Source organism: Arachis duranensis, chromosome 8 (assembly GCF_000817695.3).
Source record: "Arachis duranensis cultivar V14167 chromosome 8, aradu.V14167.gnm2.J7QH, whole genome shotgun sequence".
NCBI lineage: Eukaryota > Viridiplantae > Streptophyta > Magnoliopsida > Fabales > Fabaceae > Arachis > Arachis duranensis.
The window spans coordinates 10988215-11011706 of NC_029779.3; the positions used below are offsets into that span (position 1 = coordinate 10988215).

Below are 23492 nucleotides of genomic sequence, written 5' to 3' on the forward strand. Positions count from 1 at the left end.
TAAAATAAATAAATTTCTCTTAAATAATATATGAGTTTGAAAATTAACAGAAAAGAAAAGAAAAAAGCTTTGATGGTAGTTGTCTTATGGTACATAATAAAAGAAAGTAGATTGGACTTTGGAGTATATTTTTACAATTTAAAATATAATTAATAGTAAAATCCTAATTTAAAGTATATTTGTTCTGATCTGTAATAAATATAGATTATTAATTATTTGGTGGAGATACCCCTTCTAGAGACAATCTGCTTTAATTTGTTTGATTCCCTATTCCTTGATTTTCTCCACCTGTGACTCAGAATACACTTTCTTATATAGCTTTTTTTGAATAAATAAATAATTGGCTTAATTGAAAAACTAACGTTGAATGTTGCATATTATGAGAGGATCATCAATTCATCAATCATCATGTTTTGTATGTTCACTCGTTTAGTAAACAAGTTCATAAGCATGTGAATATGACCCCCCTCTAATATTCTTATACATGTGATTTAATTTTGAGTATTACTTTTCATTTTTGTTCATGCATGGAATTCTCCATTGTTTCAATTGATGCTGATGGAAATTCGAATTTACAGTATCTTACTATCGGTGCAATTGGACGACATATATATACTAAACTTTAATAATAATGCTCGATGTCATGTCAACCACTAACTACCCCATAATTAAACAAATGATAAGGCCATGTTTAATATCATCCTAAGCGGTATCAACACACATTTATGAGATTTTGTTACTGAATTATTATTATTATTATTATTATTATTTAAAACTTTTATCCTAAGTATCTATTAACTATAGCAGTAAGGGTGTTTCAACCCAAATTTGAGTCTCTAATAATATCCCTAATTCAAATAAAGCAAGAGAGTGGAGAGAATGAATTTTTAAGTTAGCGGCAAATATATATAAAAATAAATTTTTTTTAAATCAAGGGATTAGTTATCATCAAGAAAGATTTTAAAAGAGTACATGTGAATCAATTCGGTTTTTAAAAAAAAATAATTTTTAAATTAATTTTTAAACGATACAATTATAAATTATTTTAGTCATTTTGTCAATTAAATGATGAGATAATTATTAGTGACATGCAACGTTATCTAACTGAGAAAAAAACTAATTTAATTTACTATTGTATTTTTTAATAACCAATTATTTAAGAAATTTGATTTCTTTAAGATCATATTAATTAAGATAAACATGATCTTTCGAAAACCATTTTCACCATTTACTCTCTATACAGAATATTCCATTCATATCTTTCATATAAGAGTCTTCATATAATTCATATCTTTACTTCTCATCAAACCTTCAATTAATTACACAATTTGTCACAAAAAAAAAAACTTTATACTTGCAAGAGTGGGAGATCAAACTTCACCATCTCATTGCATGTCTTGTACACTTTCCATTCCCATAATTAGTATATTTTTTTTGTCATCACTAAGGTAATTATAAGTTTATAACATTCTTTTTTAATGAAAGTTAATATAAATATACATGAGCCCTTTTTCTCTCTCTCTGGAAGGAATTACCAATCTTGTGAAAATGGTTAGTTATAACTTAGGGTCTATCTAATTTCACATATTAGTTTAAGATTAATGGATGAACCTTTGATGTCAATGAACTTGTTTCCCATCACAAAAAGTTTATAACTTTTTGCAAAAATGATCAACTTTTATTATAAAGTTATTAACTTTTATAAAAGAACCAACTATATATAAATATAATATAAATAATAATTGAATTAGTACGCAGTAGTCATTTATTATTTGGTTTATTTATGAATAATTCTTGGATTTGACCAACCTTTTGGTGCCATTAGAGCCAAGTTAAATCATAAATTTAGGACCTAAATTTGAGGCCCAAACAAGATTATTGCTAATAGATGTGGCCAATTATAATAATACAAGTTTGCCTTTTCAGCTTTCTTTTATGCCATGGAAGCTTTATATCCATTTATGATTAAGATGCATTGTGCTTAGAAGATTGGAGGGTATGGACTCATCATAGAAACTTCATTTTCTTGGCAGAGATAGAAAGAGGAATTAAAGCAAGCTAAGTTCCCAGAAGAATAAAAATTGTTCATAATCATCATAACTAGCTGGATGATCTTCTAATTTTGAAGATAAGAGTGAGGAGTGAATGTAGATCCGCATATCGAGGAGCATGTCACTTTCAGTTTCTTAGTGATTATAAGTTACTTTTAGGCAATTCAAAATTATTGAGTTTAAAAATCAATCTATAATGTCAAGTTGGCTTCCTATTCAGCATGCACAACAATATATAATGAAAGCTAAGAAATCAATAGTCTTCTCATATGTTGACCTTAGTTGTTAATCTCATCCTCTCTCTCTCTCTTTTAATATCTCCCAGGTCAATGATTAATTTACGATTAATCTGTTATAATTTGAGATCCATTTAAGAATCTGTCACTAGCTAATGAGTTAGTATTGCACGACGAAATGATTGGATATATGAAAATGGTTTTAAGACACAATTAAATCACTTTTTTTTAAAGAGATATTTATTTTCACACTTAGTTGTTATAGGGTTAATAACAATATTCTCTTAAAATACAACGAAACCTAAAAATTTCTTACTTAACAATTACTTAGCAATAGTAAAAAATTTTCAACTCTCTTGAATAAAAAAAATCTCTTAATAATTAAAATACACACTTGATTAATATGTATAAATAGTGGACAAAAATTTTATTTATATCTATTGCACATAGTAGTTATAATTTGTCACCTACATGAATTGTTAGTTGTGGCTCTTTTATTATATTGTTAATAGGTATAATATTTTAAACATATACTATTCTTAAAGAATTGTGTCCCTCTAACCAATAGATATAATATTTTCAGCATACACCATTTTTAAAAGATAAAAAGATATATAAAAAAATTATAGTAATGCTAAAAAATTATATAAAAAAATAGAATTTATTTTATTTAATATTTATCAATTATAATTTATTTTAATTATTAAAAAATTTTAAAAAAACTAATTATATTTTATATTCAGGTTATAAACACTATTTATAAAAAAAAATGATACTGAATTAAAGAGAAGATGATGATGATTGGATCAAGAAAAACATGCAAATAGGAGTTTGGGTACCACCTTAACGAGTAACGACAACGGCCTTGATTATTATATATCTGAAAATAACTAAACTCTTTAGTTTGCGTTATTATTGTTAATCATATATAGCTGCTGGTCAAGGAGCAGATACCATTATTGAACCTTTTTCTGCTTATTAAAGTTTCTTGTTGCTTTAAGTCCTGATGAGTATGGCAGGGAAAGGATTCGGTATGTAAGTTTAAGGGAGTGTAAAGAAAAATAACAACATTAGTTATTATAATATCTTCACATATAAAAAGCTATTTTATTTTCTAATTTTCATTTCTGTCACTACTAACTTTTTCTATCTCTTTTATTTTGTTCTTGTTGGTAGTTCAGACTAACTTCATCTTCTCATTGATTTTTGCTCTAAGTTAGAATTTTTTTCATTATTATTTGTGAGGCATATTTTTATTTCTACAATCTTTCTCTTAGCTTATGTGGATAACACTGTAGTTACCGACAATAACAAAACTGAAATTGACATTCTTATTTCTGAATTTTCTAAAAAACCTTGAAAAGTTAAGCTATTTTCTTAGATTAGAGTTCAGTCATCTAAATGATGACGGTCTATTATTGGTAACATAACAGAAATATGCTAAAGAATTAAAAAAAAAAAAAACTAATATTTGTACATCTAACCAAATGCCTATACTCTTATGATATTTGCTTTAAAATTAATATTCTATGGTACAGAAGCCTATGACAACCCAAAACAGTATAGAGAGATAGTGGTAGCTCTTTAATATCTGACTATTTTTATATCAGATCTAATTTTTGCTGTGAATAAAGGCACAAGCCAACAATTGAGCATTGAAAGGCAATGAAATACATGTATACTCAAATACATTAAAGGTACATTGGAGTATGGAATTCAATTTAAAAAATGCACTGATTTCATATTATTTGCCTTTTCATATTAGAATTAGGCAAGAGATTTAGATGATAGGAAGTCAATCACAGGTTACTGTGTTTTTTTTTTTTTTAGGAAACAATCTAATCTCATGAAAAAGCAATAAACAATTTAGCATCAGTAAAAGTAGTACAGAAGCTGAATATAGATCCATGGCAGTAATGCAATTAGAGTTAATTTCTATTTAGAGTTTGCTTATTAAGTAACTAAAGATTCATCAACCTATAACACTTACGATTTATTGTGATAATTAAAGTGCTTCTCTTCTAGCTGCTAATCTAAGCCTACATACATACAAGATGCAAGCATATGGAAATTAATCTTCATTGTCTTCGAGAAATAGTCAATTACAAGGATCTCTATGTGGTTCACATCCCTTCACTCGATCAAGTTGAGGATATTTTTACTAAACCTTTATTTGCACTCTTCTTTCACAAATTCAGAGACAAACTTAAAATGATTGTTAATCTCACTGCTAAGTTTGAGAGGGGAGGGAGTTGTAAAGGAGAGTAACATAATTAGTTATTAGAATATCTCCACATATAGAAAGTTAGTTAAGAATCTGTTATGGTGTAAGTAATTCTTCATTCTGTTGTTTCTATTTTGTTTTTTCCTCTCTTTATTGTTGAGATCCTCTTATATAAATGCTTGTATCTCATGTGTGTAAAGTATAACTAAGAATTATTTTTGAATGCTATTCATTTTTATATTGTATCATTCTATATAATTGGAATACACACAAATTTCTTTTTTACTGTTTTCTCTTATTTTTTAACATGGTATTAGAGTTATGGTATCCTCCTTGAAGATGATATCTTATTTTTCTTCTGGTGAAATCACAGTAATTTTTCCACACTTATTTCCATGAAAAAACTATATAATTTTCATTACCTTATGACAGTTCCTTATCCTTTAACATTTTACCATCTCTTCACATAGTTTACCACTTTTCGGAAGTTTCCGAGCAATTCGCCATCTTTTCGTCAGTTTTGTCTACACTTTTTTGCGGCAGTTTTATCTGCGCTTCCTTGCGGCAATTCTGTCTACGCTTTCTTTGCGACAGTTCCGTCTGCGTTTCCTTTTAACAGTTCCGTCTGTACTTATTCTACCAATTTATCTAATTTTTTTATTTCATTATTTTAAATAAATTTCAAACTCAAGTTGTTATTTGAGTTTGAGGGGATATTAGAATATATCAACATCAATTAACATTCATTAGAATTATTTAACATATCTGAATATTTATTATAAAATATTACATCTTTATTATTTCGATTATCTTAAAACTTATAAATACTCTTTTATATTATAATATTCTATACAATTGAAATATATACAAACTTTTTTTTAGTGCTTTCTCTTACCTTTCTAACACAAGCAACTTCTGTAATTTGGAAAAAATTGACGTGGGTATAAAACATAATTATTAATAGACAGTAGCCTCCTTTAAAAAAGTTCACAGAATCCTTTTGCCAACAAACATCTCCAATAGAATTATAAAAGACTCTCTCTCTCTCTCTCTTATTATTTTTTCCTGCTAATGGAAGAACCATCTCATTAATCAACCTCATTAATCAACCTGATTTGCAATCAATTATATGCTTTGATCGCTCCAGACAAAATCGCAACAATTAGTGTTCTTAATTAATGGATATATCTTAATATCTTATTCTAGTAGTGGCATATTAAAGTGTAAACAAAAAGAAAAATAAAGTAAATTCTTTTTAGTGCAATAAATTAAATAGCTCGCGTATATATCTTGACCATATGGACATAGATGTCTCTTTATTTCGATTTCAGATCCTTTGCTTTTTTATTTTTGTCGGTCTATCTTGATACTTCATTTTTAGAACGGAGATGGTGTTATTTTTTGTTTCAAAAAGAGATGTGATACACATTATTTGAAATATATTATATATATTCTTTGGCATAAAAGATGTTTAAAAGGCTGAAATAATTAAGATGTGATGACTTAATCAACGATGTTGTATTCTTGATTCTAAAAACAGTTGTATCTCTTATTATTTTATAATTTATAATATATTTATAATAACTTATATATTAACTTAAGATCTAATGTGTTGTCCTTTCTAATTTATGAATGCTTGTGAGTCTTTATAATTAATTTTTTATTCATAGCAAAAAAGTGAAAAAGTTTGTGGAAATAAAATATGAAAGAAAAGCTTAGGGTGCAATTAGTGCATGGTGTGTGACAAAGTATGGCATGTCACGTATGATGGGTGGAATTACTTTTCAATAGTTCTTCAAATTTTGATTTGGACCGATCGTCATACACAGCAATCTTATCCACACTACTTGCATATATAGATGAGTATATGAGATCAATAAAAAGGATCTGGAGTAAGGGATGTTGAAGATATTGACCACTACCTTTCTATGTATGTGGTGAAATTTTATTTGATGGAGACCTCGAATTTAAAAAAAAAAATGTTATTTGCGAATTAAAAAATTTATTATTAAATTATTATATTTGTATATAAATATATGTTATTTTATTTTTTATTAATTTATATTTTATATTTTAAGTTTAATTATTTTGTTAGTTCTTATAATTTTACTAAATTATTAGGTCTTTATATTTTATTTTTTTAATTAGGTTCTTAAACTGCTTTTAATTTTATAATTAGATCTTTTTCATATAAAAAGTTAAAATTATCCGAATATTTTTTTAAAAAAATATGTGGTTAAAGATTAATCTTAATTGTTGATATCTTTAATTTATAAAAAAAATATTTAGTTAATTCTAATATTTTTTATATTAAAAAATATCTAATTACAAAATTAAAAATATTGTAGGAATCTAATTAAAAAGAAAAAAGTATAAACATTTAATTACAAATTTGTTAAAATTATAGGACCAACAGAATAATTAAATTTATATTTTAATATATATTTTATAAAATGACTAATTTAATGGTTGATTTTGTGCGTATATATTGATATATTTATAAATATGAATCCTATTCAAAATATTATCAAATAACAAGATTTCTTTTTAGTCTTAGAAATGTATTTTTTGTAATTTTAGAGTTGACTGAATATGGTTTAGTTGGTTAGGTATCTATAAGACTATAACTGCATTCTGTTATGCAGTCTTTTGTAGCATTGGTTCAAATAATTCTCTTGGGTTGTTAGGGAGCTAATATATGTATGTGTTATATATATATAATTGTAAGGTCGAGTTAGTTTACTCAATACAACGTATTATGGAGATTTAATCATCATAATTATAAAATTCATTGACACCTTCATCAGTTTATATTTGCAAATAATATAATGTGTAAGGAAAACAAAGACATGTTAATAAAGGAAAACAAAAAAAGTTACATGAATGAAACTTTTTTAAAAATATTGCAAGAATGTGATAATTTGAAATATGTACAAAGTTGTACGTGAGATATTATGTGTCACGTTCTTTGCAATGAGAAATTTGGATGCAATGCAACTTTTTAAGTATTATTAGAAAAATAGATATTTTTATTCTTAAAATTAAATTTAATAATTTTATGACAAAAAGATATATTTTGAATTCTTTTTTGTAAATGGCAATTTTTTAAAAAAAATAGACAAAATTTCTAGAAATAAAATATTGCTTTGGTTTTTTACACACTTTATAAATAATAATCTAAATATTCTAATAAAATTTTAGAATAAACACATAAATTGTTTTTTACATACAAAAGTTATTTGTAATTTATAAAAATATGATACTTTTGTTATTTTTATCATATTTTTAAATTTGAGAAAATGATAAATAGGTCCTTAACCTTTTTGATTCGCAGACATTTAAATCTTCAATGATTTGAAAATACATTTAAATCTCTACTCTTTTAAAATTTGGATCGATCATTCATATTCACTTGGATTTGTTAGACCCCAATAAAAAAAATCAAACGTAATTCCCATTATACTGAGAGAATTTTTAAAATGAGACAAATTATTAAACTCAGAGATCAATATATCCAGATTTTAAAGAGATCAAGAATTTAAATGTATTTTTAAATCCTCAGAGACTTAAATATCTACGAATCCGTTCTTATAAACTTTGTATTTATTCAAGAATTTATTTTTCGTTCTTATATTTTAAAATTTTGTTATCAGGTGTATAAACTTTTGACACTATTTTAATAATGTAGCCTATATATATAATTGAATCTGCAATATTGTTTTCTTTTGGTAGAGTCGGCAATCTTGCAAGCCCATGAATTGGGATCCAAATCCAGATTTTCTACATCAATAATATTTTTGTAAGGCTTCTTTCTTTTTATTGGGATAGAACTTTTGTCCAATACAAGATGGTCAAACTAGAGTTTGTAAAGGCCCAACCATAGTATGTATTCAATGTTATTTGACCTATCTCTTTTTAATGTTTTCTTTTTTTTTTTCGTTGTTGTTCTTTTTCTGTTTTACTTTTTTCTCCTTATTTTATATACGTATATGATCATATAAAAAAATTACTTTAGTCGTTATAATAACACCTAATTGGATTTTAAAAAATTATTTCTATCAAGAATACATAAACACTAAATTATTTTAAAATTTATTCATTTTAAAATCATAAGATATTAAGCAATGCAAATTTATTAAATTCTGTATGTGTGTGTATATATATTAGAGAAACTTATTTATATTATTATAGTATTGTTATGCTATATTTTTTATAATATGATAAAAAGAGAAAAGTCGATATTTACTCTAAAGGAAAACAAAAAAAATTACTTTGATATAAATAGAGGGTTTTAAAAGTATTTTTGAAGTTACGAATAATACTAAAATTATAAAATTATTATTTTTAAGAAAATATTTCTATTTTGATAGTGAAATTGTTAACATTTTTTTAATAAAAAAAACAAATCATGATATTTTTTAATGATTGTGTTTTAAAAGATTTTTAAAAGAATGTCTTATACGGGATTGGTTGCAAAATTTTATACCTTGCAAAATACTGATATGATAGGGCAAAATGAGAAATTTCACTAATTGCCAGAGAATTTATCTCTAGAGTTAGTAGTGCTTCTCAAATTTTATTGGCAAATTTTTTAAACACCGGTGGGCTTACCTCCTAATCGAAGCCATAACCATAGTATTCCCTTATTGGAAGGGACAAATCGGTGAGGCCTTATAGATATCCACATAGCCAAAAGAAGCAAATTGAAACAATGGTTAAAGATATGCTACGAGAAGGAATCATTAGGCCAAGTAAGAGCCCTTTTTCTTCTCCTGTACTCCTAGTTAGAAAGAAAAATGGTTCGTGGTGTTTTTGTACTGATTATAGAGCACTAAATTCTATTACTGTTAAGGACTCTTTTCCTATTCCTACTGTTGATGAATTAATTGATGAATTGCATGGTGCATCTTATTTTTCAAAGTTGGATCTTCGGGTTGGTTATCATCAAATCTTGCTCAACTCGGCTGACACTTATAAAACTGCTTTTAGAATTCATGATGACTATTATGAGTGGTTAGTCATGCCCTTTGGCTTAATCAATGCTCCTGCGACCTTCCAAAGTTTGATGAACACTGTTTTTCAGGATGTGTTGAGGAAATTTGTCTTGGTTTTCTTCGATGATATATTGGTTTACAGTCCTATTTGGTCTACTCATTTATCTCATTTGGAGACTGTATTGCAAATTCTTCTTAAGAAAAAATTATTTGCTAAGTATTCGAAATGTTCCTTTGGTGAAAGGCAAGTTGATTACTTAGGTCACATAATTAATGCAGTTGGTGTTGCTATGGATAGTTCCAAGGTAGAAGTCGTTCTTTCTTGTCCAATTATGATGAACTTGAAACAATTGAGGGGTTTTCTTGGATTTACTGGATATTACCGCCGGTTTATCAAGTCGTATGCTACAATTGCAGCTCCACTTACCGAATTAACAAAGGACAAATTTCTTTGGTCACCGATTGCTGAGTCTGCATTTAAACAGTTACAACATGCTCTTACCACTGCTCCTGTACTAGCCTTGCCAGATTTTCAAAAGCCCTTTTGTTTGGAAACTGATGCATCAGGCACTGCTATTGGTGCTGTTTTAACTCAAGATGGTCATCTCATTGCCTATTTTTCAAAAAAATTGTCCTCTCGAATGCAAAAACAATCTCCATATATTAGAGAGTTGCATGCGATTACAAAGGCATTATCCAAGTTTTGACATTATCTATTGGACCACCGTTTCACTATCAAAACTGATCAACGTAGTCTAAAAGAGTTAATGGAGCAAACACTGCAAATCCCAGAGCAGCAAGCATGGCTTCCAAAATTTTTGGGATATGACTTCACAATTCAGTATAAACCAGGGCGTGAAAATGTCGCTGCTAATTCTCTTTCTCGGTCATTCAACATGCATGGTCAGAACCGGTTCATACATGGCTAAATGATCTCTGCAAAGCACTTTATGAGGATGCAACAACCACTGAGTTAATGCAGAAATATGCGACACAGCCACACAAACAAGATCCAATTGTTGTAAGAAATGGACTGTTGTTTTGAAAAGAACGATTATATATTTCTACTCCTTTGGTTCCTTGAATTTTACACGAGTTTCATAACTCACCAACAGGTGGTCACTCCAAAATTGCTAAGACAACAAGTCGCATCAGTTCTCAAATTTATTGGCCCCACATGCATAAAGATATTAAGGACTTTGTGCGACATTGCTTGATTTGTCAATAAGCAAAGAGCAAAAATACTCTTTCGAGTGGGCTATTGCAACCCCTGCCGATACCACAACAGGTTTGGGAGCATATTTCAATGGATTTTATTACAGTCTTTTCACTTTCCAATGGCTTTACTGTGATATTAGTTGTAGTTGATCGTTTGACAAAATATGCTCATTTTATGATGTTAAAGGCTGATTTCTCTAGTAAAAGTGTGGCTGATTGCTTTGTTGCTAATATTGTTAAATTGCATGGTATGCCTAAGTCCATTGTTTCGTATCGAGACAAAGTATTCATTAGTGCCTTTTGGTAACAGCTATTCAAGTTGCAAGGTACTGTTCTGGCCATGAGTTCAGTTTATCATCTGGTCACAGATGGCCAAAGTGAAGTGGTGAATAGATGTGTGGAAATGTATCTCCATTGTTTCTCTTTTGATCATCCTAAAACCTGGAGAAAATACTTGCCATGGGCTGAATTTTGGTATAACACCAATCATCATAGGAGCATTGGCATGTCACCTTTTAAGGCATTGTATGGTCGTGAACCACCGGGAGTTGCCCGGTATGAACGCTCACCTATTGATCCTCTACAGTTGTAGAAATTATTATCGAAAAGAGACTCACTTTTGGATAAACTTAAGACTTCGTTGCAGAAATCACAGACTTACATGAAGTCTCAGGCAGATAAAAGATGTTGAAATGTTAATTTTGGTCCCTTTACGGTACTTGAAAAGGTGGGACACGTTGCCTATAAGCTGGAATTACCTGAGCATTCGAGGATTCATCCTGTTTTTCATGTCTCGGTCCTCAAGAAGTTTTATGATGATTTAAACTGTCGATATCTACCATTTCCTCAAGAAACTTTTGAAGCTAGTCCAATTTTGCATCCTCAAGAGATATTGGCAAAACGCACTATAATAAAGGGTCAGGAATCTATTCCTCAACTCTTGATCCAATGACAAAATACTCATAGTTCAGAAGCTACTTGGGAGGATGCTTCATATATCAAGAATGCCTTTCCAAACTTCAACCTTGCGGACAAGGTCGAATTTTATGGGGAGGATAATGATGTGCAAATAGGTCAAATACGGGTACATAATTAGAATGAAAATAATGTTGTTAAAGTAAGTGAACACGTGACTAATGTCCCTAAAATTGTGACTAATGCCCCTGAAATTGTGACAACAAGAAAGAGCGAAAAGAGCAAAAAAATACCTACAAAACAAAAGAATTACATCTTATAGAAGAGGAGAGAGTGTAAGCATTTCTTCTTCTCCTTTCTAGGTCTTTATCTCTCCTTCTTATTCTTCTAATTTTTTTTCTTTTGTTCTCCAGGTGCCACTTGCTTCCATGTGACTTCCGTGGATTATTATTAAGCTTCCACCACAACAATTGTTATTACCATTGTGAATTGTTTCTTCTTTTCCTTTTATTTCAATTATAGAAAACCCAAAAACATTTCAATATCTCTTACCTTCTATTTTAATTCATTCAGTAATTTCTTCAAACACTTGTCCTCCATCATTGGTGCTTTCATTGCTTCTCGTTATGTCTAACAATTTAGCAGCTCGCTTGACTGATCTTTAAAATAGAATGGAAGTGCTCTTAGCAAGGTCAGAGCACATTGAACACATAGAAACCTTACTCTCTAATCTACAAGTTCAGCTTGAGCATTTTTCTACCTCTGTGCACAGTGCAGTCCCGCAACCTCGCACCCCATTTCAGGTGCGTAATGTGAAGTTGGATTTTCCATGTTTTGATGGTCGCGATGTCTTGGGATGGATTTTTCCTGCGGAGCAATTTTTTTATTATTACAACACGCTTGATGAGGATCGCGTTACAATTTCTGCAATTCATATGGATGGCGAAGTCGTTCCTTGGTACCAAATGATGCAGCGCGCCAACCTATTCCATTCCGGGCCTTCTCTGGCTCGTGTTTTGGAATCTGAATTTGGTCCATCCCCTTTTGATTTCCCTCGAGCTACATTATTCAAGCTATCTCAAACAACGATAGTAAATGCTTATTACTCTGAGTTCACTTCTCTTGTCAATCATGTTTTTGGTCTGGTTTCAGATGCTATCCTTGATTGTTTCATCAGTGGTCTTCAACAAGAGATTAAATGGGATGTCTTGGCATTTCACCCTATGACTTTACAACGTGCAGTGTCTCTTGCTCGTCTATTTGAGGAGAAATATGTGCCTGCAAAATCAACTCAGCAACATTTTGGTGTCTATAATAGAGGTTCTTCATCATCTAAACCAAACCAAACCAAAACTCAACAACACCGTTCAGACAAAATTTGCCCCCTTTGTTACCAGCTCCAACAGTTAAAAGCCCTACTAATGCACCTAGACAACATCCATTTAGACGCTTAACTCCAGCGGAAATTCAACAAAAGAGGAAGAAGGGTATTTGTTTTAATTGTGATGAACACTTAACTTTAAATCATCGTTGTCCTAACAAACATCTTATGATTTTGCAAGTAGAGGAAGATGAAGAGGAAAACCTTCTAACTGACTTTGTTCTAGATGGACAACATGTTGTGGATGAACAACCTGCTGTGGATGAACAACCAATGATTCACCATTTATCCTTACATGTCTTTAAAGGAGGCGATGGATGTGGTACAATTCGTTTTTAGGGCTTTGTGAAATGTGTTCCAGTACAAGTTCTTATAGATGGAGGCAGTGATGCTATATTTATTCAACCTAGAATTGCTAACTTTCTTGAATTACCAATCGAGCCAGCTGAGATGCAAATCATGGTGGGTGATGGCGTTTGTCTTCATGTAGAGGGTTTAGTCAACAAAGTGATTCTCAATGCTCAGGGCCATACATTGACATTTTCAGCTTTCTTGTTACCAACAGCAGGTGCAGACTTAATATTGGGGACAACTTGGTTAGGAACTCTTGATGACCATATTCATAATTATCGCACCAAGACCCTTAAATTTTACCATGAAGGTGAATTGATTACATTGCAAGGGGATCCACAGCAATGACCTTCTGAGGTTCAGTTTCACCAATTCAAAAGAATATCTCATACAAAATCGATTGCAGAATTTTATACATTGCAAAATACTGATATGATAGGGCAAAATGAGAAATTCCACCAATTGCCAGAGAACTTACCTCCAGAGTTAGTAGTGCTTCTCAAATTTTATTGGCAAATTTTTCAAACACAAGTGGGCTTACCTCCTAATCGAAGCCATGACCATAGTATTCTTTTGTTGGAAGGGGCAAACCGTGTAAAGGTGAGGCCTTATAGATATCCACATAGCCAAAATAAGCAGATTGAAACAATGGTTAAAGATATGCTACGAGAAGGAATCATTAGGCCAAGTAAGAGCTCTTTTTCTTCTCCTGTACTCCTAGTTAAAAAGAAAGATGGTTCGTGGCATTTTTGTACTGATTATAGAGCACTAAATTCTATTACTGTTAAGGACTCTTTTCCTATTCCTACTGTTGATGAATTAATTGATGAATTGCATGGTGCATCGTATTTTTCAAAGTTGGATCTTCGGGCTGGTTATCATCAAATCTTGCTCAACCTGGCTGACACTTATAAAACTACTTTTAGAACTCATCATGGCCATTATGAATGGTTAGTCATGCCCTTTGGCTTAACCAATACTCCTGCGACCTTCCAAAGTTTGATGAACACTGTTTTCCAGGATGTGTTGAGGAAAGCATGGCTTCCAAAAGTTTTGGGTTATGACTTCACAATTCAGTATAAACCAAAGCATGAAAATATCGCGGTTGATTCTCTTTCTCAGTCATTCAACATAGCATGGTCAGAACCGGTTTATACTTGGCTAAATGATCTCCGCAAAGCACTTTATGAGGATGCAACGACCACTGAGTTGATACAGAAATATGCGACACAGCCACACAAACAAGATCCAATTGTTGTAAGAAATAGACTGCTGTTTTGGAAAGAACGATTATATATTCCTACTCCTTTGGTTCCTCGAATTTTACACGAGTTTCATAACTCACCAACAGATGGTCACTCCAAAATTGTTAAGACAACAAGTCGCATCAGTTCTCAATTTTATTGGTCCCACTTGCATAAAGATATTAAGGACTTTGTGCGACATTACGTGATTTGTCAACAAGTAAAGAGCGAAAATACTCTTTCGGGTGGGCTATTGCAACCCCTGTCGATACCGCAACAGGTTTAGGAGAATATTTCAATAGATTTTATTACAGCCCTTCCACCTTCTAATGGCTTCACTGTGATATTAGTTGTAGTTGATCATTTGACAAAATATGCTTATTTTATGACGTTAAAGGCTGATTTCTCTAGTAAAAATGTGGCTGATTGCTTTGTTGCTAATATTGTTAAATTACATGGTATGCCTAAGTCCATTGTTTCGGATCGAGACAAAGTATTCATTAGTGCCTTTTACTGTTCTTGCCATGAGTTCAGCTTATCATCCGGCCACAGATTACCAAAGTGAAGTGGTGAATAGATGTGTGGAAATGTATCTCCGCATTTTCTCTTTTGATCATCCTAAAACCTGGAGCAAACACTTGCCATGGGCTGAATTTTGGTATAACACCAATCATCATAGGAGCATTGGCATGTCACCTTTTAAGGCATTGTATGGTCGTGAACCACTGGGAGTTGCTCGGTATGAACGCTCACCTATTGATCCTCCACAGTTGCAGCAATTATTGTCGAAAAGAGACTCACTTTTGGATAGACTTAAGACTTCGTTGCAGAAATCACAGGCTTACATGAAGTCTCAGGTAGATAAAAGATGTCGAAATGTTAATTTCGAGCCCGAAGAGAAAGTGTTGGTTAAGCTGCAACCATATTGACAACACTCAGCTGAATTGAGGAAGAACCAAAAATTAGGCCTCCGATATTTTGGTCCCTTTACGGTGCTTGAAAAAGTGGGACACGTTGCCTATAAGCTGGAATTACTTGAGCATTCGAGGATTCATCCTGTTTTTCATGTTTCGGTCCTCAAGAAGTTTCATGATGATTTAAACTGTCAATATCTGCTATTTCCTCAAAAAACTTTTGAAGCTGGTCCAATTTTACATCCTCAAGAGGTATTGGCAAACCGTACTATAATAAAGGGTTAGGAATCTATTCGTCGACTCTTAATCTAATGGCAAAATACTCATAGTTCAGAAGCTACTTGGGAAGATGCTTCATATATCAGGAATGCCTTTCCAAACTTCAACCTTGCGGACAAGGTCGAATTTTATGGGGAGGATAATGATGTGCAAATAGGTCAAATACGGGTACAATTGGAAGATTATGTTAATTAGACTGAAAATAATGTTGTTAAAGAAAGTGAACACGTGACTAATGTCCCTGAAATTGTGACTAATGCCCCTGAAATTGTGACAACAGAAAAGAGCGAAAAGAGCAAAAAATACCTACAAAACTAAAGAATTACATCTTATAGAAGAGGAGAGAGTGTAAGCATTTCTTCTTCTCCTTTATAGGTCTTTATCTCTCCTTCTTATTCTTCTAATTTTTTTTCCTTTTGTTCTGGAGGTGCCACTTGCTTCCATGTGACTTCAGTGAATTATTATTAAGCTTCCACCACAACAATTGTTATTACCATTGTGAATTGTTTCTTCTTTTCCTTTTATTTCAATTATAGAAAACCCAAAAATATTTCAATATCTCTTACCTTCTATTTTAATTCATTCAGTCATTTCTTCAAACACTTGTCCTCCATCACTAACTAACTGCAATTTGCTTCATTTTATCAATCTCAACATTTCACATTCTCTCTGCTCTTCACTTTCTTCCTTCGCTTGAAGCAAATTGTTGATTCACAGCATGGATCCATGGATGTTCATCAATTCACAGCGCTGCAAGCTCAGATCGCAAAAGCTGGTTCGAGATCAACTACTAACTACTTCTACTCTAGAGTACGTATCACATTGTAGCTGATCGGCATGGAATCAAGAACAATAGACGATTATGACGCGTCTAATTTGTGCTAACTTGATGGTTTGTTAGTGGTTGAAGAATCATCATTTGCAGCAGGAGTAGTTGTTACTGGCAATGAGTTATTTGTGTCCTCATCAGCTTCTTGGTGTTTGTGATCCTTAGCTTTTCCCCACACAACTGAGTAAAGTCCTAATGTGATGATGATGCTTCCAATAATACTGTAATCCACACATTCAATTTCATTTCGTCATATGCAATTCATGAAATAATAAATAAATGTATATATACCTACCTTCCAAGATAGACTCGTTCTCGTAAGAAGAAGGAACCCAAAGCAGCAACAATCACCATGCAAAGAGGATTGAAAGCTGTTGTGAACACTGGACCTCTCATTTTCATAACCAATCCTTGTATGTAGTATGCAATTCCTGAACTAACCACTCCCTAAATAAACAAACAACATTAGCATCAGTTATTCGTATAAAATATATGAGTCAATCAATTTATTAGTGATTGATAAATGAGGAAGTTGAAAAGTGAAGAAACCGTGTAAAGAGGAGCAAAGAGCCTCATGTCCCAACCAATGGCCCAAGCCTTAGAACCAGAGTGACGCTCTGCTACAAGTGCGACTATTGTAGTTTGCAGTGTTCCTGCCATGCATATCCATGTGGCCAATGATAACTCTGCTCTATACTTCGCCACCGTTATGCTCTGCAATATGTAGAAAGAAGACAACGCCACACAACCGATGAGAATGTAAAGAGCGCCAACAGTTTGGTGTTTGTGTGAAGCGAGTCCTGCATCTCCATTGTTCTGTGTTGTTGCTGCGGCAGAATGAAAAAAGTTGAATCCAGGACCCTTGTAAAGTGCCATTACCACTGCGCCTCCAAATGTTACTAACGTTCCAATCACTTTTGCTTGACTCCTTACCTCTCTTATTTTTACACGCTCCAACCTTCTCATATATATATAATTAAATTAGTATAATTCATATGCAGTTACACAAAACAAAAATGTTAAGTGCACACTAAAATCAGGTATGTTACCCTGTAAGAAGTGCAAGTACAAAGGTGATGGAGGGTGCTGCATTGGTAATAGCAGATGTGAATGAAGCAGAAGTGTACTTCATTCCCAAATACGCGAAGCTCTGGTTGAGAACTGGTCTATTCAAATTAAACACTTACCAAAATTAGAAGGTTAATACTTTAGTATTCTTTCTCCATGATGTGCATCAATGCATATATATATATATATGGAAAAGTTTAGGGGCAACAACTTCATTAAATTTTAGTTAGCATGTAACAACAAAGAGAAGTGAGTTATTGGATGAAATCTCACACCAATCTCACACCATTAAAATCATCATTAATGGCTATTTGATAGTTATAAATCACAAAAGTTGTTGCCCCTAGCACTCTCAATTTAAAAAACATACATTCAATAAATATGTACACGGTTAGATTTATAACATGCTTGATATTACTTGTCATACATATATATATATATATAGCAGGTAAGGTTTGAGATCTATCATTACTCAAGAAGTCCCAAGATCATTATTTGCAGAAAAACTGGGAGTGTCATTTTGGGCCTACGTTTCCTGAAAAAAGAAAAAAAAAAAGAAAGAAAGAAAGTAGAATTATTTAATTAGGAAATACAATGTGAAAGATGAGAATTAATGATTTTGAATTAGATAGTTATGTTATTATTATTAGAGAATGAATGTGAAATAAAATGAGAGCACTGCACCTTTCAATGATTAATGCAAAGGGAGCAAGCACAAGTGAAGCCATGGCATTGCGATAGAAAATGAACACAAAACGACTCATGCCATGATTAAGCACGTCTTTGCCGAAGATGTAATTTCCTGCCATACCAAATTGCAAGCCAATCATTAATAGATATGGCTTTGTTTTTCTCCATATGAGCCCTAATTTACCGCACTCATTTTCAGAACCCATAATAATAATAACTATGCTTAGTGATCAGTGATTGTTTGATGATCAATTCTTGAGAGGTTTGGTTTTTTGTAAACGTTATAATAGCAATGAATGCCACTGTCACATCTTTTCACTGCTTTTAGCTCACACTTTTTTAATTTAATCTAGTTATTCTATGTAAACGTAGTACGGAATGAAGTTGGGCAAAAAAAACATTAGCGCGAGATTAATTTCCACTTTCAACCACAAATTGGTATTCGAGAAGATCGGAAATAGCTATTACTGAGATCAATTTTTGACGTGAGAAAAAAAGGGTACACTTTCTTTATTTTTCTTTTGTTAACAACCCTTACATTAAAAACGATTACCATGTGCACAAGATTCTACTCAAAATTATAAGAAGGCACTTTTTAATTTTTTATACATCATACAGTGTACAAAATTACAAGGAAGACATACATGGATATATATGCATGCTCACACACACATACACATTCTTTTTCACATTGAGATTTGAGTACACATGCAAATTTCCCCTTGATTCACTCGCTATAATCATCATAATGTATTTTCCTACATTATTATTTTATGTTGGACTCGTCTAATTTGTGCTCGTTTCCAATAATATCAATTTTTGAATCATTGGTTACTGTAATTGGAAGTGATTTTAAATTTATTGTTTCCTCTCTATGGTCCTTGGCTTTGCCCCACACAACCAAGTAAAGGCCCATTGCAATGATGATGCTTCCAATAATACTGTAATAATAAAAAATATAGTAGTGTAGACCAAGAAAAATTAAATAAATTAGATATAGTAACATATAGTAATGTACCTTCCAAGATAAAGTCTTTCTCCTAAAAAGAGGGAACCCAAAGCAGCAACAATAATCATACAAAGAGGATTGAAAGCTGTTGTAAATACAGGGCCTCTCATTTTCATAACCATTCCTTGAACATAGTATGCAATTGCTGAGCTAACCAATCCCTAATAAGATCATATCACCAATTAACACAATACTAATAAAAAAGTTTCAAAAAAAAAAAGAAAAAGATTCATTTTCGCTTTTGGTCAATAAGTTGATACATATATAAGACTAAATTTGAATCTCAACACTTGTTTGATCGGACCACGAAGCTAACTACTCGATCAACTCAAATTGAATTGTAATTAATATATATTGATTGACACAAATATAAGTTAATGTATACAAACCGTATAAAGAGGAGCATAGAGCCTGTAGTCCCAACCAAGAGCCCAAGCTTGAGAGTGATGCTCAGCTACAAGTGCCACCACCGTAGCTTGCCCTGTTCCCGCCACACATATTAAGGTCGCCAATGAGAGCTCCGCCGGGTACTTCTTCAGGGTGATCGACTGCGAGTAGCAACTTATCATATATCAGAATCATTTTTTATATCTAGGGTGAACATGGATATGGATAGCGGGTCCAAATTTGAACCGAACCAATTAAATTGGTTTTAGAATTAACGGGTAATCGGGTCCAATCCGAACCAAATTAATGGCCTTTGTTAGTGATTGGTTCGGGTATCGGTTCTGGAGATGTGAAATCCGAACCAACCCGTAAACCCGATCATATATTAATTAAATAAAAAGATAAAAAAATATATATGACTTTTAGTGAAATTATTCATTATTAATATATTTGAATTTTAATGAGTTTAGTTTTTAATGTATTTAGTGTTTAACATGTTTAGATTATTTATATTAATGTTACATGTTTATTGTACTTATTGAATTTTTAATATAAAAATTTGGTTTTTTTTATGAATTTCAAAGTCATTGGATACTCACTTATCCGAACTGAACCAATCCGTTCTTAATCGGTTTGGTTTGATTTGGGTACATACACAAAAAATGCAAATCTGAATCAAACTAAACCAATTATATTTTAATCGGTTCGATTCTAATTTCACCTTGAACCTGAACCAAATCGATCCGTGCTCACCCCTGTTTTTTACTAATATTCTTAAGACCCTTGTTAGCTAATAATTTTTTTTTCAATTTCTTGTAAAAATTTTCTTTGAGCTTAATTTTTTAGACAATATTATTAATTAAGAAATTGACCTGTAATATGTAGAAAGAAGATAAGGCGACACAACCCATGAAAATGTAAAGAGCTCCGGCGATTTGGTGGTGGTTGTGTGATGAGGAAGGGTCTCCACCGCCACCATGATGTTGTTGTGTTCTAGAATGAAAAAGGTTGAATCCAGGACCTTTGTAAATTCCCATTAACACAGCACCTCCAAATGTTACCAAGGTTCCAATCACTTTGGCTTGACTTCTAACCTCTTTTAATTTTACATGCTCCATCCTGTCCCAAATACAAAGCTAATTAGATAATTATTTTGAATGTAACTCTTACTTTCTCGTGAGAAAAAGTATAGTGTTAAAGATTATGATTATTATTTATGAGCCAGAGCTAACGATTTACGATTTAAAATTTAAAATAAATAAAATAATTTTTTAAAAAATTAGTTGATATTGACTGAAAAAAATTATTTAATGTTAGCTAACAAAAAGTTATTTTTTATTTTTGATATTGAATTAACAATGATATTTTTTAAATTATAGACTGCTGTGGTATTTTTCTAAAAGGAGATATTTTCATAAAAACGCGTAAAACGTCTTTTTGTAAAGACGCTTACGTGTCGCATTATTTATGGACGTATTAATGAACTAATTATTTTTTAATTTCTTAACAAATTAGAATAAAGCCGATTCTTTATAACAATAACAATAAATCTATTTTTTTAGAAATTTAATTGTATTTTTTAATTTTTAGGAATTTAAATGTCCGTAAAACAAAAAGTTAGGGATATGTTTGTCTTTTTATCAAAAATTTAAAGATATTCGATTTAGATTATGTAATTCGATCGGATCAAATTGGGTCTAATAATTATAATGCAGACAATTGGATTTATTATTGTTGCTATAATAAACCGATTTTGTTCTGATTTATTAAAAAATAAATTATTAACCGGTTTAATAAAAATGTCCAATAATAATATGACACATAAATGTCTTTAAAAAAAGACATTTTTAATGTTTTTATTAAAGTGGTCTCCTTTTTTAAAATGTGGGATGATTTAATTTAAGAAGTAAAATCAAATTATCCGATTTCTGAGAAGTACAGAAATTAAACCGTGAACCTTTGATTTTTGTACTCGGATCCTGTTAAGTGTGTTTAAATATTAAAAAATTTTTGAGATATTTACCTCAATTTTTTTATTTTTTTTAAACACAAATTAAAGGATCCAATTTATGCACCTCCTACAATTTTAAAAAAATAAAAAATTACAATACTGAAATATATATCACTCACTCCACTTCCATGAAAAAAAAGGCCACACAAGGTTGGTTCCAGTACTTTTTTTTTTTTAATTTAAATGTGATGTTTAAAAATAAATTTACCGAGTAAGAAGTGCAAGAAGAAAGGTAATGGATGGGACAGCATTCATAATTGCAGAAGTGAATGAAGCCGAAGTATACTTCATTCCTAAGTAATTGAAGCTTTGATTGAAAACTGGCCTGTTCAAAATTAACAAGGTAGGTTACCATGTAAAACTTATTAAAAAGAAACAGAGAATGCAGAGAGAAAGAGAAATCTGACTAGCATACATGCATGCTATCTATATAAAGGAAAACTAACTGCCTTAACTGTTTTCTAACAGTTTAATTTACTGACTCAAACAGAATCAGACTTACTTATTAAGTTATTATTCCTCAAATAGGCATAGACTTAAGGAATATAATATATGTCCTAGTATTCCTATAATTATTATGCATGCATGCATATGTATACTACTTATTGTGATATCTAAGTGTATATATGAGTAAGGTTTTCGATTTATTACTCAAGAAATCCAAGGACCATAATCCGAAGAAAGATTGCAAGTGTCATCTTGGGCCTGCTTTTCCTACATAAACAATATAATAAAAAAGAAAAAAAAAACGTTATAAAAAAGTCAATGTAAAAGTATCTCTTGAAATCATAGAATAATTGTATCAATTATATTCTTGAGATCGACAAAATATATCAAATTAGTCTTCATCATTATGATGAGTTACTTAATAAAAAAAATTAAGAGATTAATATGATGTACATATATTTTTATCGATCTCAAAAACGTAATTAGTGTAACTAAAATTTCAAAAACTATTTTAGTACAGGTGGCCATAATGGATTATAAAGATACATGGTAGAATTGAACTTACTTCTTTTTTTAATAAAAAAGACTAATTAGATACTAATGTTAAGAAAGAAAGAAACTAATAAAATATAAAAAAATGTTCAAGTATACTAGTATATCGGTATTTCAGTAATTTTTAATGGTTAATCTTAATTATATATATTTTTATAATTAAAATTAACGGTTAAAAATTACTGAAATATGAGTGTACCAGTATACTTGAAAGTTTTCCTATGCCATGAGACCTTTCAAAAATGAAGGCGAAAGGGGCAAGTGCAGCAGCAGCCATGGCATTACGATAGACAATGAAGACAAAACGGTTCATTCCATGATTCAGAATGTCTTTGCCGAAGATGTAATTTCCTGCCATACCAAATTGCAAGCCTATCATTAATAGGTATGGCTTTGCCTTACTCGTCATTACACAAACCTTGTTTTTTGAACTCATGCTTTACTTTGAGTGAGACAAGGTTATGGAAACCAGAGATAAATAACAATGAATAATGCTAGCTAGCTATATGGTTTGTTACAAACGCATAGTTTGTGTGACCATCTTCATGATCATGATGGTTACGTTCGTCTTCCTTTTATATAATAAGCAAAAAGCAAAGCCTCTATAATAATAGTAACATATTTTCACTCACAAATATCTCTCATTTAAAAAATAAATAAAATAAAAAAATACTATGTAGATATTAAAAATG

At 31.1% G+C, this 23492-nt stretch overlaps 1 protein-coding gene across 5 annotated transcripts; it reads right to left on the reverse strand.

The window, feature by feature from the left end:
• Positions 1–12052: 12052 nt before the first annotated feature.
• LOC107460732 (WAT1-related protein At4g08290) lies at positions 12053–23334 on the reverse strand. Of its 5 annotated transcripts, XR_008002077.1 has the most exons (8): positions 23034–23328; positions 22453–22515; positions 22010–22126; positions 20663–20909; positions 19793–19951; positions 19413–19564; positions 16374–16857; positions 12053–12190 (listed from the first exon to the last, which is right to left on the reverse strand). XR_008002077.1 is itself a non-coding variant. In XM_052252765.1 (7 exons), exons 1-7 carry the CDS (start codon positions 23234–23236, stop codon positions 16689–16691), a joined length of 1110 nt encoding a protein of 369 aa, XP_052108725.1. In that variant the 5' UTR covers positions 23237–23328; the 3' UTR covers positions 16284–16688. The 5 variants fall into 5 exon arrangements, 4 of the variants coding, with proteins under 4 accessions (XP_052108725.1, XP_052108726.1, XP_020984417.1 ...); XM_052252765.1 differs by lacking the exon at positions 12053–12190 and having other exon boundaries at positions 16284–16857; XM_052252766.1 differs by lacking the exons at positions 12053–12190; positions 16374–16857 and adding an exon at positions 18892–19335 and having other exon boundaries at positions 23219–23334.
• Positions 23335–23492: the final 158 nt, after the last annotated feature.